Raw genomic sequence first — 17,007 nt, 5'->3', positions numbered from 1 at the left:
CTAATTTAATGGAAAATCTGTTTCAGCAAAACACTTGCCACGTTATGGCATCCAAAATACTTCTATTAGTTCCCTAGAGTTCCATCTAACCATGTGAAACGAACCATTTGCAATATTTTATATGCATATATGTATGTTGTATATTTATACAAAAGATTTAAAGCTAAAGGCTTATGGTTGCTAATTATTTGTAGATTACATAGAAGGCTCATGGTCATAGTTGATATGGTTGGTGGACATTCATTCAACAGCGAGAGAGTATGGGTATCAATAAATAGTGCAGATATATAAATGTATTTACAAAATAATTTCAGAACCAGTTCAAAACAATGCCAATTCCATTCATTGGGAATCCAGGAAGTATCACACAAAACTGCTGCTGGGCTCGTCAAGGTAGGCGCACCGCGTGCCCGCCACCACCTCCTCCAGCGTCTTGCGTCCAATGTCCAGTGGAATTTTGCTGACAAAGCCAGCTGCGGACGCAACACTCTTTGCCGTGGGCGATGTTGGAGCCTGTTTGGTTGGGGAGAATTTGTTGCAGTAGTTTCCGGCTGGCTGCGGCACGGCCACACCCCAGTTGGATGGCTTGATGGGCAGCACCTTTGGCTTTGGCGGCAACGGTGGCGGCGCTTTGGCAAATTCAATTTGATCCTGCGTCTCTGCAGGCATTTCAGTCTCTTGTTCCTGGTCCACCTTCATGGGCGACACTTGCTGCTGCTGGCTGCCCGCCACCTGCTGGCTTCGTGTGATGGAGAGGCGTGGCGCCGGCTGAGGGATCTCTGTGGGGCTGGGCGGCACCTTGCTGGTGACGGGACTCAGGTTGGCCCGCACCTTGCGCAGCTTAGAGACGGCCGCATTGAGATTCTCCTTGTTCTTGAGGAAATCGGGCAGATCAAAGTTAATCTCAGTGCCCCGCTGATCCTCCAGCCGCGCCAGCTGTGCCCGCTTCAGGCCCTCGAGTAGTTCATCTGTGAAATTAGAGTGGAATCGTGTTTAGTTTACTGGTTCTTGTTCAAGGGGCACTGCAGGGGGCTACGGCTACCCACCTTGGTGCTCAGCTACTCGCTCGGTCACCTGCAGCTTCACGCCCGCCTTCAGCTTTGCAATGATGGGCTTCTTGGGATCTGCGGCCGCCGTTGTCGCCGCCACCAGACAGGAGGAGGAAGAGGGATTGGTGGTTGGCTCCTCGGAATGTTGACTGCTTGTGGACTTCTTCTTCAGTTTGGGCAATTTGCTGACAGGAATGTTGTCGCGCTGCTGCTGCTGCCGACGCATCCGCTCGAACAGGGAGGAGGAGCACTCCGAGGGCGCCTCGTTGGACTTCATGGAGCACAGATCGCTGGGCTGTGGCTGTGGCTGTGGCTTTGCCGCAGCCGCCTCCGCCTTGCTCTGCAGCAGCTCGTTGAACACCTTGTTTGTCAGCTCGTCCAGCTGTCCCTGTGCCGTGGATGGCAACGGCTTCATTGGTTTTGTCTGCTTCGGCGGCATGCTACTGCCGCCGCCTGACTGAAAATCCTGGAGCAGTACGATGCGCAGCCGCTGGCCATCGGCCATCGTCACCGGCTGCATGAGGTCGAGCGGGGCCTGGGTGTCGCGCATTATCACCTGCACGTTGTCCATTTTGTAGTTGTATTTGGTCAGTATGGGCCTGATCACCTCGTGCAGCTGCTTCTTGGGTTTGCTCTTAACGGATATAACCTTTGGGTCGGGCAGGTCCAGCTTGAAGGCCACTCGTCGCTCGATCACCACCTCCTTGCCGGCCAGCAGTTGCGACGACTGCTGCAGATCGATGGACTTGGTGCTGCCCTGGAACACAATGTCGTAGTAGGGATACACGAGGTTGCGCTTCTCCAGCAGCCGCTCCACCAGCTGGCCCACCGTCTCTCCGGGTCGCGTCTGCACTATGGTGGTGGCTCCATCCGTTAGGATCACTCGACACAGAGAGCACACGCTCTCCGCACTGGCTCCCTGGCCGCCCGATACACCGGCGTCAAACGACGACAGAGAGGAGCGAGAACTGTGCAGATCACTCAGCGAATTCTGGCCCGAGGCGATCTTCAGCGAGGCGCTGGTCAGCAGAGTCGGTGGCGGCAACGGCGGTGCTGGCATCAAAGCGCTGCTCTGCAGATCGGACATGATCTCAGTGCGATCGCGTGACTTGCTTCGCGTCTTGCGATGCCATGGGAGTAGACTCTTACGGCGTCGATCCTCGGCATTGCTTACCGACTTCTTGAGCTGCCAAAAGGGGGAAAATGAATCCCACATTTAGTGAATATTCTAGCAATCATTCGTTGGTGCAACACACTCACCTTTGACGAGGCAGCTAAGTGAAAATTTGTCTTCAGCAGCTCATCCAGATCGGCACCGCTGTATGGCAGGGGCAGGTTCTTCTGCTCGGCCTCCACACAGCTCTTGTAGAGATCGGAGCGTATGAAGCGCTGATAGCTGTCGAATTTCATCAGATTGAAGATCTGCTTCTGGGCGGGCGCAAAGATATCGGGAGCGGCACTCGCGAGCTTCTCCTCCGTAAGATTGCGGGCCTGGGAGTCCACGTTGACGGGATCGCAGCCGCTGTTCGCCAGATGCTTTCCAAAGATATCCCTCGCCTGGATGGCCCTCTCCGCCTCCGATTCGATCAGGCGATAGCGCTCGCAGGCGGTCCAAAAGTAAATGTTCTCAGCCGAAAACTCCTTCTTGAGGAACTCGGAAAAGGTCTGCATTCCGGCGGCATCCTGCAGCATTCGCTCGAACGAACCGCCCCAGCTGCTGGGGCTGCCATTGTCTGGTAGGTCTGTTGCGGTTGACTCTGCGCTGACCGATATGGTGGATGGTGGCGCCGGCGTGGTCAGGATTTTGGGAACCTTCAGCAGACTCAGCTGTTGCTGGCTGCGTGTCGACGTCTTCAGGTCATCCAGCATCAGCGTCTTGATGTACACATCATGGTCGGAGGCGTTCATCGAGGCAGTGCGTCTCACCAGCGGCGATGACGACGACTGCTGCTGCTGCTGGGGCTGCAGCTGCTTGGCCACCTTGTCGGTGCGCGGTGTACGGAATGAAGACTGACCCCAGGCTCGGCGAAAGGGCGAGGCATTGGCGGGCAGAGCACGGTTCTGTGTGGTGAAAAAAGAACACAAAAAAAATCCCATGAAAATTTTGAACATAATAAAGTGGTTACAAGCATAGGAAGTGGAAGTAAAAGAACAGAGAAAAACCAAATTCATGGCCAATTTAAAAAAAAAGCTACAAATTGTAGACACACGGAGTGAGTAGCCCACTCAACTTCCCTCTGCGTACAGACCTCCGTCATTATCATGGTCAGACACAAAAACGAGATAAACTTTTGAACTTTCAAGTTAGCTCATAAAATTGTTTGTACAGTGCAACGCATGCAACAAGCAGTCCACAGTCCGCCAGCTCCTCCCCTTGACAACTGAAGTCTGAACTCTGTTTCGCCCCCTGCCCCTAAATTGTTTGAGTTCCAGTTCTGTAAAAGCTGATGATGATGCTGATGGCCTCCCCCCCTTGGCGGTTGCCATTCCATTTACTGCACTTGCAACGAACGATAATCGCTTGTCAGAGACGCAGGGGAGGGGTGTTCCTTCCATTTCCATCTCTATTCTGTGTTCTGTGTTCTGTATTTGTATTTCCCACCGATAGCTTTTCGTTCCCAAAGATTAATGAATTCCCATCGTTTTCGTTTGTTCTCCAAACCTAAGCTACAGCCTCGGTTTTCGCAGAAGTCATAACTCACACGGGGGCTTACAAAACAAAAACACATTCATGCGAGCATTCGTGTGTGGATCGTTATACATACAGACATACACAGATAAAAGAGAAAATTTAAAACATTTCCGGCTGGTTTTTTTAGTCTAAACAACAATTCATTCATCCAAAAAGGGGCAAAAGCAATTTTCATTCATTAATAGAAACCAATTTGTATGGCCTTTGAGATATTTACGTGGGACACACGGGCTACCAATTTAGAGAAATAAATACATACACACATGGATGACAGGGCAAATACAATAATAGATTGAATGAAATATCCAACATTTAACTGGAAGCTTTCCCTGAGGCATGATTATGAAAGAACTTCCAATTGCGCAGGTCAACTCACCAAACATTTCTTATGACGCAACAAACATGAGAAATGCAATGATAAGAGCAAAATATTTATCACAAAATGTAAATGTGGGTCAAAAGCTATACAAAAATCTTCAAAACTACTTAAACTGCACTTGAGATTCTTGAGGGCTTTATGTGTTTGGGGCAGCCCGGCCTCAACAGCCAATTGTTGCTGAGGGGGTCCACAAATGATCAAAAATTTCTCAAGGCATAAAAGCGAACGAAGCTCAGGGTCGAAGCTTTAGATACCCTAAGGGTTTAATATTTGTATGGCAGATATGTAGACTGGTATCTATTTGTATACAATAAACATTAATTACATGTTACACAAGCACCCAAAAGTGACAGCTAGACAGAGTGGGACAATCATATGCACACACATGCTTATGTACAGTAACCACTGTCACAACATGAGACAGATAAATGGATGGGCAGATGTACATTCACCGCTGGAGTGACAGCAACAATGCGACAAAACGCAGCGAAACCAGGCATAAATCAGCGCTGATTGCCAAACAATAGCCATGGGGAGAGGGGTGAGATCTCGAGGGCAACCATTCAGTAAGTAGGAAATGAGCAATTTGCCAAAGAAAATAATTAAAATAAATAAACGGCAGCCAATTCACAAATTGTCGACTTCGCGGCGTAGCGCAGACTCCAAAGCAATCGAAAGAAAACATTGCGAAGCGAAGGAGAACGAAGAGAAAAAGAGGAAACTAAAACAAAAATTACAATACAAAAACAACAATAAGTTTAAACAGGGAAAACGCAATGCAACGGCAACCCAAACAAAACGCAAGAGTAAGCAACAATTGCGGCCTCCACCGCCAAGAAATCACACAAAATGCTAGAGGGAAGAAAGAGGCAAACTTCTGGAATCGAAGCATGGGATACCCTTGAAAATGCTTCGTTACTTTCTATGGGAAAAATAGTCATTAGACTCTAATTTAGCTGATTTTGTAGGGCACGAGTGAGCACCAAAGTATCAGTGAGAAAGATTAGAAGTTTAGAGAATATTTTGCATAAAACCAGAAAGAAGGCAAAGCAAAGATTATGCAAATAAATATACATACATATGTATGTATGAACATTCATATACTTTATAGGACCATAAATTATTTCTTCTCTTCTTTCCGCTTTGGCAAACATCTGGTCAAAATCATAATACCCGCGTGCAACAACAACATTCCCCCCCCACACTCCTACAACGACCGACCAGAGCCCGGCATATTTCTCCGCTTCAGTGGACACTGACTTGGACATTTTCCGGTGCTGAAATGGCTGCTCTATAGCTATGGCGATGATGATGATTATGGTGGGTACATTCACATTTACATGGTCGCTGCCCTGCCCTGGCCACTCTTTTTGCCTCTGTTTATACTATTAGAGTCATCATCTCATGGGCGTAGATTCCGCTACAGCTCCAGCTCCAGCTCTCAGCCTCGTCGACTGCTGCCAAGCCAAGCAAGTCATTGAGCCAGCCTGTCATTGAGTTTGCATTCAGAGGCGGCGACGGCGGAAAACAACAGAGAGGACAGAGCCGGGATAAGACAAACAAACAAAATCCCACGAGTAAATTATCTCCAATGGCTTACGACGGCTCAGGTTACCACTCTTTTTATATTTATTTATTTATCCATAAGATAATTTCTCTATATATACCTCAAGCGACTAATCGCCCTGTCGATGGTCACATGAACTTGATCTGGCTATATGCATGTACAATATTATATTCTATATACTTATTTGAGTATAATGTAAAGCGATTGCCAAGCTGTCGCCTTTTGTTGGATGCAACTCTCGGGGTGGCACTTAATTAGCAGTGCCCTGGTAATTGGAGCCTGGAGCCAGTCGTCGGTGGAGACACCGCAAAGAAACCACAAAGAGCAAATATTTGATGGTCTACTGGACATGAGGGAAAATTGAGTAGCAGTCAATGAAGGGTTTCTGTTTTATGGTAGCTTAGAGAAAGCTGCCTATGGCCTCCTAAGAATCATGTAATCCGTTCAGAGAACCTCTAAAAAGTGTTTTGGATAGGGTTATTTCTTTGTTCAAGAACAAGTGGTTGAGATGGTTCGACATTTTTAGCCCGAATGGCGCTATCATTTATAATCTAGAACAACTTTTCGATTGGAGGCGTTTGCACATACACTTCATAATATCACGTATGTACATGGCACGTATACGTATGGTATATTTCCCCCCGCAGATAGTCCAAGCAAATAACACGCATATCTGTTTCTTGGGAAATGTTTCGAGTATTCGAGACGATAAACAGAGTGAACTCATGGCAAGCAAATAATATATGATATCAAATATGACGACAAAGGTCTTGGCAACCCATGTCAAGAGACACACGAAATATATGTACATAAGAATGTATTTCACAACCGAGTCAGTCACAGTCACAGGATTTTGCTGTCGTTGCTTTAGTAGAAGTTCCCCGAAGTGTGCCAGAAATTCAAAGAAATTACTGATAAATCATACAGCCAAACCCTTATATGTTCACACCATCCTAATACGAGTATGTATTCACACACTCGCATTCGTATATTCATATATTATGGGTGTATGTGCAGCACAACAATGAAAACGAATCTTATCTGAGGCGAGGCCCCTTCTCTCTGTGACAAAGGCTGATTGAAAATAAAATGAACACTGCTCGTCGGGTTGGTGGGGGTGGTGTTTCGGGGGTACGACTCCATTAGGAATGCAAATGATAAAACTAACCATAAGAGTTGTTAAACCCGTAATAGGTCTGCCAGAACCTAACCGGCGATGGGTGGATGTGTTCGCGACTTTTGTGTGTGTTCTGTATGCTTTATTTTTATTTTTAAGTTTTTTCAGTTTCTTCTTTAAGTTGTTTTTTTGTTTTTGGTATTCCAAGCGAGTTCTGCCAAAAGGTGTGTGGTGTGTCGTGGTACTGGCCAAGTTTTTTGTGTGTGTGCGTGGGTAATGCAAGAAAGCGAAAACGTGCCTTTTTTGTCACTCTACTTTTCCACGATCAGATGCAGTCGCTGGAGTTGTCTTCACTGTACACTTTTGCACTTTGGCTTTAATTACGAGTAGGTAATGGCTTCATTCCATTCACACAACTTATGTACATACACTCATACATATGTATGTAATATTTTTTCACACACTTTTTCTCGCCCGCTGCACCGAAAATCGCACCGCGTCATTCCCGTCGTACACAGATTCAGTTAATGTGAGCGATCTGAGACATTATTTTCGCCGTTAGCCCGTACGACCAGATACAGATACAAGAGAGAGCGGCGACAACCAGAGAGTGATAGAGATGGAAAACGATTAAGCAAATGTGTGCAACAGAGAAGCCAGTACACAACAGCTGGCTAAATGGAAGGTGAATAAAAAGAAGGGAAGGCATATACGATCTTCGAGGCACCTATTTTTTTAATTTTATGACTGCCATATTTGAAACACAATGTAATGCATATCGTAAGAGTGCACTTTAGCCATGCCTCACCTTGCATTAACAGACCTTGCAGTTGATGATCAAGCTGCTCTTCGAATTTCGAATTACGAATTTCGAACTCGCTCTCTCATGACGCATTTTTTTCGCATGGAGCAGCTGCTGCGTCTGCGCTGCGCTGCCTCGTCTTTGCTTTAATTAAATCGCCTTTTGCTTTGTCAATTAATTAAGCCACTAAGGCTCCCATAACTTTTTGTGCTGTGTTTTTTTTGCACAATTTAACACAAATGTTTTGTTTAGGCGGAAATTCCAGTGCCCATATAAGTATGCAGTGGAAAATGCGTGATGAGGCGACCGCAAGACAAACAAACGGTCGCTATGCGAAAGATGCCGCTTATGCGAGTGAATAAATGGAGCTAAATATATCCCAAAACGCGTGCAAATAAATTAAACGATTCGAAAATGTGCTGTAAACAAAGAGCTAGACAATTGGAATAATTTAAATGCCGCCCGGGAATGGAGGAAAATGCCCCACGAACAATGGAATGCGGGCTGCTGCTTTTGCTGGCTGTTTCTGCTGCGCATTTGGTTGATAAATTAAGTAATTTGCAGTTATTCAAAGGCAGAGAAGGAGAGGCGTGGAGCAGAGGAAGCAATGGAGAAAATTCATTTCTGCGTGTGTCTATAATTTCACTGTAATTTATGCTTTGTTTAGATCATTTCCTCCAGCAAAAAAACAGAAAGAATTATTGAAAAATTTTCCGAAATTTACGCACATTTTTGATTCGTCTTGCTTCTCCGTTTTCGCCTCGTTTCGATGCCCACAAAATGCGACCAGAATTTCACATTTTTTGTGCAACAATTGCGTGTGTGGCTGGCTGTGCCTTAAATTAAATATATCCGGCATTCTGTTGCTTCTGTTTTTCCCCCTTAATTTTATGGGATGGCAATGCGGGTCATATGCGTGTTCCGAATGCTACAAGCGGAAGAATTGAGTTGTGTTTGTACAATGAATTTTTACAACTGCCCGAAAAACTCTTTTACGACTGAAGCGCTCTGAAGATGGGGGCTGGGCTTGGTCCCCGTAGAGAATATTTACTTAATTTCTTTATTGATGAATGAATATGGATGATCGTGTGGGCCGCAGCACTCGTGACGACTCGCCCAAAACGGGCGTTTGTGAATTTTGAAAAGTGAAATGTGGCACGCGTTGCTCATACAAAATAGCAACCATTAGAAAGTCATTATGGCACACAATGTTTTGGCGTACTTATGGCAGACCTATAAAATATGAATGAATCAGGGGGTGTTATTAAACCACGAGATATTCAAATTGAAAATCGCATACAAATGATGCAATCAAAGCGAAATAAATTGAAGAATTTACTTTCCATTGCTTTCATTCCATCCCATTTCTAAAGGGATCCTTTCTCCGCCTCATCCCACTTTTTCCTAAGTGAAAAATACCCCGATTAAAGACGTAAAAGACCAAAGACCAAAATGAAGAAATAAATTTCAGGATCATCATAATTTAGTAAATTATTTTCCTCAATTAGCATTCCCCCTGATTTTGTCCAGAACTTGGCCTCCACTTTGAAGAAATCGTTGATGGATTTGCGATATTTACAAACAATTGAATTTTATTGTGAGAAATGCTCATAAACTATAACTAAATTGCGTAATCTAAGGTGCAACAGCGATCCCGAGTGATCGCCGGGTAAACACATAAAAGTCGACTTAAGAGTAGAAAGATCATGGGAGGAATATTTCATACAATTTGATTTGGCAGGGGTTCCCGGGAAGCCAAGGTGCCACCATATGGACGTATCGGTGGTGGCCCCATATTCTAGGGAACTGATGGACGACGACTCGTGCGTAAATAAACAAAGTTTCCAGTGAACAAATTATCAAGAGTGAGAACATAAACATTGGAATAGATTGCCGCCAGCTGGTGGACAATCGTACCGAAGGAGATGCTATTCGATTCATTCATGGAAGTGGAGTGCTGGGTGTGTGCATTGAGATCTTAAAAGTGACTCACGCGTATGACATTGGTGGCATCGCCCAGAACGGGGGGCTTGCTGAAGTCCATTTGCTGCACTGCATCAGGATCGCTGAGCGAGCGGCGAAGTCCCGTCGTCACGGAGGCTCTTTTTGCATGGAAGGATCCTCGGAGGAAGCGTGCAAACTCATATGCCGCACTCTTTCCCGCCTTGCAGACGGCTCGCGGTGGCGTCACCTTGAAGCTGGGCAGCAGTGGGGCATGCATCTCGAACGAGGAGTCCGGAGATATGTTACGGCTGTTGGAACTACCCGATTGGGATGTTATATTGGAGCTGGCCGAACTGATGCCATCGTCGTGCTCTTCATCCTCCTCCTCCTCGCCCTCGGAGCCACTGGCGCCCGTTGCTGTTGCTGTAGAAAGTGGCACGCAGCCGAGCATCTGATCCTGCTCCTGCTGATGGCTGGGACTCACACGCAGAAGTACGGGAGAGCTGGCCCTGCTCTCGGTCTCCGGTTCGCTCAGCTTGCGGCTGCAGGATCTTCTCTTGGCCGCAGAACTGAAGAACTGCAACACACGGGCGGCACTGCGACAGCTACGACGCTCCGCCTGGACACGGGCCAGGGCCATGGGCGGTGGCATTAAATCTTCAGCCTCTGCATATTTTCGGGTTGCCAGGATCTGCTGATCCTCTTCCTTATGCGGTTGCTGTTGCTCTAGCGGTTCTCTGATGTTTATTTGTGGCGATGCACTGCGTCTACCGCTTGCACAATGATAGATCTCCTTAGCCTTACGGCAAATGAAGGGGGAACTGCTCTTGGCCGGCTTTGACTTCGCTTTGGGGGTGCTGCTGGCCTGCCGCTCCTCAAACTCGCGCACAAATCGCGCCAGATTCTCGCGATCCAACTCCGTGAGGCAACGATGACGATGATGTTGATGATGCTGTTGTCCTTTGGGAGTCTGCTGGATCCGCTTGATCTCGAAGCTGCTGTCAAAGGTCCCCGAGTCGTTCAGCTGACTCAAAGACTGGACGAAGCGCTCCACCATGCTGGATATCGATTCACCGCCACTTGATTGGGTGTTGCTTTTGTTGCTTATTGTTTTTATGGGTACTTTTGTGGATTTTATACTGCGATTGTTCATGTCTCCGGGCTAAATGCTACGAGTAATTGGGGGAAATGTTATACACGCTTTCTTTTTGGCAATTAAATCGCAAAGTATTAGCCACACGTTCGCGCTGCTTGACGGTTCACATTCGACTGAATTTTTCTAGCCAAATGGCAATCGAAAGGTAAACTTTTTGGCGAATGAATGGCCTCACACATATGTAAATAAGTGGAAATTCGAAAGGGGGCAAAGCCATTTCCATCTGGCATGCAAATTGGAGAACTGTTCTATGTGCTTCCCAGTGATTCCTTTTCGTTAAGAAAGGAGTGGAAGAGAACGAACTTGGGAACTTGGAATGGGCGCCTGCGCACTTGAGACACAGCCAAAGCCATCAATGGCGACAGCCACAGCCACAGGCCACAGGCCACATCCACGAGGTTGAGTAAGCACCTACATATTCCCATTTGCCATTTCTTTTTTATCGCCTTACTGCGTTTTTTTAATGGCCATTTAAGAGGGTGTGGGTTAAGTTTCTATAGAGATCCCATGTTCCTCGTTCCAAAGGCTCCTCTGTATTCTCTTAATTTCAAGAGAAATATTGGAGATCTTTAGCATTGAATACTCCATTCTGCTGGCTATACTACCGGAGCTTCCAGGGTATTCTTATCTTCGATTCGCTAGCCATTGCTGGCAGTGTTTTTTATTGCTTTCTGCTTTCTTTGGGGCCTGGCCAAGACTCGTGCCCAGCATATCAAATGAGTTGGAATGACTGGAGGGAGAATGCAAACCCCAAGCCCTGACTGAGAGTCTGAGGAGAGGGACTGGACTGAGACTCTGACGTGACGGAAATTGTCACTTGGTCTGCGGCTCCGCGTCTCTGTCTAATGGAAGTCCCTTACTACTACGGATACGGACGGTGTGCGTCACTAAATCGTGGCCATAACGAAAGAGATGCGAGTGAGTGTGCGACTCGGTTTATGCAATCAAATGTGTGGGATGTGCGGGGATTGTTATGTGCTGCTCACGAGGTTTCCCCCGTGTCCGCAGAAAGAGCAAAAATCCAAACAAAAGAAATTCGAATCGAAATGAAAGAAATTATGTTTATGGGCAAACAAAAATATATAGATTAAGGTCACGAGAAGCCATAAAGAAAAACGGAGCTCCAAATAGAGTAAATATAGAACATTCCTTATCAATATTTGAGTAACAAAAGTAGAAGAAATCCACGTGTAAATACAATCTTAAGAACATAAAGGTTTTGACCCACAAAAACCTGTAGGAGAGTGTGGCGACAATCGTGACCAAAATTGAAAAGGGGCGCACTCTTTCCAAAAAAATTGAAGCAAAGTCGTGGCCTTATCACTCGAAAGAGCCGCACAGTATAGGGGGGGAATTGCGATTCGGAAAAGTCTCTCGGATCCGATCTCCCCGCACGGCATTTAGGAACTGAAAGCTTGGGCTTTGTTGCCTCAAATCACGTCATAGGCGATGCGATGGCAACAACAATTTTCCCATTAATAAATGACTAACTTCTAGAGAGATCTCATCCGATCGATTCGGCATACATCAAACGTAGACCGTTCTCTCTCTCTGTCCCTCTCTTATTGCGCCACAAAAGTGTGACATCATTAAGAGAGGAAATCATAAATTATAAGTGCATTTCCCTTATCCATCAAATGTAGCCTTCTTTTTTTTTATGCCAGATTCGTGGAAATGCCACAGGAATCACATAAATCTGGGGGCTATTCCAATGAATGGCGAAAAATTGAAATTCTGAGGGTCTACTATTTTTGGCATTTAAGTGGAAATTGCTCCCCAATTGTTCGATCTTTAGGTGGAATAACACTGGTGCTTACAGCCAAAGCAAATAAATAAGACACACCCCGTAGGGGGCTGTCAGTTCTCTCGGGAAGAGGAGGCGCTGTCTCTTGGGGCTGCGGGCTAGAGCAGATTCTTTCGTGAAGAGGGAGGAGGATTCTCTCGAAGACTGCGTGGAAGGGGAATATCAGTCGATTTGGCAGGCTATCAATTCTGGCTAAAAATTCCAAGAGTCTCGGGGCTGGCGGATACTTTGCGTTTTAATTGCACTTCTGGTTTTTTTTTTTTGGGTAGTTTCACTTTTTTATTTTTTATTCTGCCGAAAGTCTATAAAAACCAAACACACACAGACACACCCACGCATCGATCGGGCATGCATCAAATTTGTCTAAGGGGAAATTACCGCCGATTCATAGGCCAAATATTTGACCCAAACGATTTGATGTGAGTATTTTTAGATTCAAGCGTTTTGTAAGCGGTTTTCTAGCGTTTTATTGCGGCGCGTTTAGAGTGCGTTTTTCGTACGTTTTGGCTGCGTTTGCTGGCGTTTACTGTGCGTTTTGTGTGCGTTTTACAGGCGACCGTTTCTCGACATGTTCTGCGCATTAAGATGGCGTTTTGCATACGATTTGTCTGCGTTTCCCTTGTGTGCTTTTAATATCGTGCGTTTGTGGGATTTTCTTGTGATTTTAGCTATGACGTCGATTGGGGGATTGAGAGTTTTATTTGCTTAATTATGATTATGATTTTTGTTTTCTCTGCTGTTTCTGATATATCAAGGCAATTGTTCAGAAATGTTTTTCAGCATAATACAATGTGCAGATCGTAATTGAATGGAATTTTTGCACAGAGTTTACAAAACGAAACAGAAAAATTCCAGGTTTCATCGCGTGTTTGTTTTTTTTATATTTTGTTATTCAGTGTTGGATCTATTTTTAGGATCAGGCCGCCAAAAGTTCAATTGACTTCAAAAATTGAACTTGTTTTTGTTTTCTTTATGCGGAGGGAGGGGGCGATTGTTTTTGTGGGTTTTTGTTGATTCTGATGGATCTGATCCGATGGGGTGGTCTGGAGTGTGTGGTTTGTGGCAGAGATGTGTGTGCCTGATATTTTAGACATACACAAATTCAGGTCTGGGTCGTCGTTCCGGTAAGGTAAATAATGTGCGTTTATTAATAGCTTTCGCGACTTTTGCAGCGTACGTTTGCTGCTGATCGGAATGAACTGCGCTCGGCGACTGACTCAGTGTTTGTGAGCACGGTCTCAATGCTTAACTCGTTGTTAACTTGGCTCTTGGTGAATGCCAACAACAACAGCTACATTACGAAGCAGCTGAAACAGCGCCTGAGCAGCAGAAGCAGCTGTCTCTCCATCGGCAAAAGGGAGAACCCCAAGCGAAAGACAGAGACAGAGAGCGCGTGCGCGCGTTTTTGATCGCCACTTGGCACTGTCACTGGCACAGGGGCGGTTTACAAAAGCGGTTTCCACTGCTTTCGCTCTGTTCTATAATGTTGTTGTTGTGTGATCCATTAGTCATTTATTCACTTGGCAGCAGCAGCAGGGTGGAAACCGATACGCAGAGTCAGGTCAGGTGTTTCGCTCCCCCCCTCTCTCTGAATGCACTTGCCACCGATGGTTGTGGCGCAATATTTTAACACTGAAAATGCAGGCAATTTTATGTATAAATATACCCTGCACATAGAAGTAGTATTCGCTATGATGAGTCACTCGAAATTATTGCTAGAGAGGAGTTTTTATTTACTTTTAGAACAATTATACATCGATTCTAGGTTTTTTCTGCAGTTAAAATCCTGAATTAACCAAGGCGTGGATTATGCCCCAGTATCCGTCTATGTTTCTTGTCTGGTTTCTGGGTTTTTTCTGCCCAACTTTCCAACAACTGCTTTGGCCATTTCATCAATTGGCAGGTTACGCGCCTGGATCGGAGACCAAGGTGTTTATTATTAGCAAAAAAAAAAGCGTCTGACGTACTTTGGCCAGCTTCAGCTTTAAGTTCATTTTATTTCATTCATTCATTCATTCCATTCTGCTCTGCTATGGCCATAAAACATCACCAAGTAGTTGTTTGTCTTTGCTACACTTTAAGAATTTTAAAAATAAATAATAATTGTTTTCTTTTTGGCTGATAAGAATTTATGTTATCAAAAATAGAATGACTCTTGGGCTTAGGGATAGCCTGTGACAATGACTAAACAAATATTAGAGTGTGCTGCTCGTATCTGATAGATACAGTGCTTGTCATACGAGTATCTATTGCAGATATTTACGAAGTCAGTGGTTGATATTTGGTATTCGGAGGTCTCCTAATTCCCACAGCGTCAGCTGGCAAATACGTTATGGAATACGTAATGTTATTTCGGTTTCTTTGGTAATGGTAATCGAAGGCACTGACAGAGGCCACGGCGTCTGCGCGCTGTGGCTTACTGTTCTAGAAACACGATTCAACCTGCCAGATACATGTAGATAGAAACTTAATTCAAAGGTAGGTTCACTTCCCATGACGTTACCCCTAGATTCCACTGAAGCGCAGATCAGGAAGGAAGCAAAGTAACGTTCACTTGAGGCAACGTTCCCTCCCTGCTAAAATTCTTCTCATTCCCTTTCTTGGTGGCAGCACGAGGGTTGTTTGCTTCCTTCCATTGCACCTGTGACGGCATGTGCCACAGAGTGTGGTTCCTATCGTACAGGTTACCGCCAAAATGCCGACAGACAAAGAGTCAACCTGTTGGAACAGCCGGACCTAGAGACCAGATCGCTATCTCTCTTGGATTGCGTGCCAAAGAATGATACGAGGGGGAAGGGGATTGACAATTATGAGAAAAATTTAATTCTGACAACACTCGTGACTTTTAAGAGTCACCAATTATTCCATTGCTATGGTCATTTACGCATAAAAACTAGCATTTTAAGCCAAAATGAGAGGTGGAATTCTAAGCACTCTGCTCCCTAAGGTCAAGGTATTAGAATTGAGTAAATATTATATAAAAGTGGTAAAATTGTATCTATGATTTTGATTGAGAATGTTTCTATACCACTGTTTTATCTAGAACAGTCAATAATACAAGTATAAGTTCTAAGAACGTGCTTAGGCACGAGTAAACAGAGAATCTACTCAACCTACATTGCATTCTTTATTCATTATTTGTTTTTCTCTAATTATATTTGTTTCCAAGTAAACAGTTTTCGGGTGAGTTGTAGGATACGCATCAAAATTGATAAAGGGGTGAGACGACACAGGCAAAGTCATAAAAGTAAGCAAAGTGTGACGAGAACTCCATTAGTAGTTCTTCCCAAAATAGGAGTTGAAGTCACCTAATTTAAGGGTTTAATAAGAAATCTTTCGAGAGATCAAACGAAAACCAAACGTTTGATACAGTTTTTCTGTTGAGACATCAGTCATGAGACGGAGATCTTAAGAGGTCTCTGGCCCTATTTACTATACATTTATGTATGTACATAATATACCATATATCATTTCGATGTGTGCTTACCGCATTCTCCTCCGAGTACAGGCCGCAAACGAGTTCTCGAAATGACATTTTGCATTGAGCTGCTTTTTGTTTTGTTTCTTGTATTGCTTAAACAATTGAACTTGCAATTTGTACACTTTTTTTTTTGCCGTTTTTGTCTTGTTTATAATTTATGTACTTTTATATTCAAAGGCACTTATGGTATGACGCTGACTGTTCCGTTCGATTCTGGGCGGACTCCTTGAACTTGCACTGAACTTTTTATGGCACAACTTTTCAGGTGTGCAAATTTATTTATTTTTAATAGTAAGACAAAATATAAAATAAAATAAATAATCGAATAATCATCGAAATTGTAAACCGAACGACACGGTGGGGGCACAGCGAAAGTGAAAATGAAACAGAAAAATCGCGTGGTGTTGTCAAATCAGAAATCAAACTAAAATTGCGAATCAAACAGACACACACACACTTTATTGTACAGTACACCCCACGTAAGCGCTATCTGCGGGAGCGAGGGAGAATGGGAGAGGGAGAGAGGTGTGTGTGTGTGCGAGCGTGCTGGCGAAACGAAAAGGTCAGCACCATACGTCGACGCCGTTAATTGCTTTAGATTGAATTAAGCTCGACGTTCCGTCCCATTCCATATCATTCCCTTTCCCATCCCATCCCATCCCAGTCCGCGGCACATTCTCCTCTCTCTGTCTGTCTCCCCCGGCGTGATCTACGCGCGCCTCTGACGTCACCGGGAGCAGAAATTATTTTTAGCAACAAAAATTAACAACAAACGTACGCGATTTCCGCTCCTTATCACACATCGAAAAATGACGCGTTGCTCCCTCCACGTACCATAAGAGCAAACAATCGAAGCGAAGTCACAGCCACAGCTACAGCGTAGTAACCACTATAAATTATTGGCTATAAATTCCGAACTTTCGGCTATAGAGCTTGCATATTGAACAATGAGAGCTCGCTGCCCATTGCAGCCATTGGCAAAGCGGTCACTGCGACTACTGAAAACCCGGCAGACA

The 17,007-nt window shown here is 45.0% G+C and overlaps 1 protein-coding gene across 8 annotated transcripts in view; it reads right to left on the bottom strand.

The window, feature by feature from the left end:
- Positions 1-106: 106 nt before the first annotated feature.
- LOC117583208 (regulator of G-protein signaling loco) overlaps positions 107-17,007 on the bottom strand; it is a 19,884-nt gene continuing 2,983 nt past the window's right edge. The window contains exons 1-5 of one of the 8 annotated variants that reach the window (XM_034271417.1): positions 15,998-16,174; positions 9,600-10,712; positions 2,310-3,110; positions 1,047-2,235; positions 107-968 (exon numbers count right to left, since the gene is read on the bottom strand). In XM_034271417.1, the coding sequence (XP_034127308.1) occupies positions 364-968; positions 1,047-2,235; positions 2,310-3,110; positions 9,600-10,712; positions 15,998-16,045 (3,756 nt within the window). In that variant the 5' untranslated portion in view covers positions 16,046-16,174 and the 3' untranslated portion in view covers positions 107-363. Of the gene's footprint in view, positions 969-1,046; positions 2,236-2,309; positions 3,111-6,855; positions 7,416-9,599; positions 10,771-13,606; positions 13,733-15,997; positions 16,175-17,007 lie in introns of those variants that run through there. The other 7 variants (XM_034271419.1, XM_034271418.1, XM_034271421.1 and 4 more) reach the window with 7 other exon arrangements.

This window comes from Drosophila guanche, unplaced genomic scaffold (genome assembly GCF_900245975.1).
Source record: "Drosophila guanche unplaced genomic scaffold, DGUA_6, whole genome shotgun sequence".
Taxonomy (NCBI): Eukaryota; Metazoa; Arthropoda; class Insecta; order Diptera; family Drosophilidae; genus Drosophila; species Drosophila guanche.
Note: the sequence above shows the minus strand (reverse complement) of the source record. Positions and strands in the feature narration are given on the sequence as shown.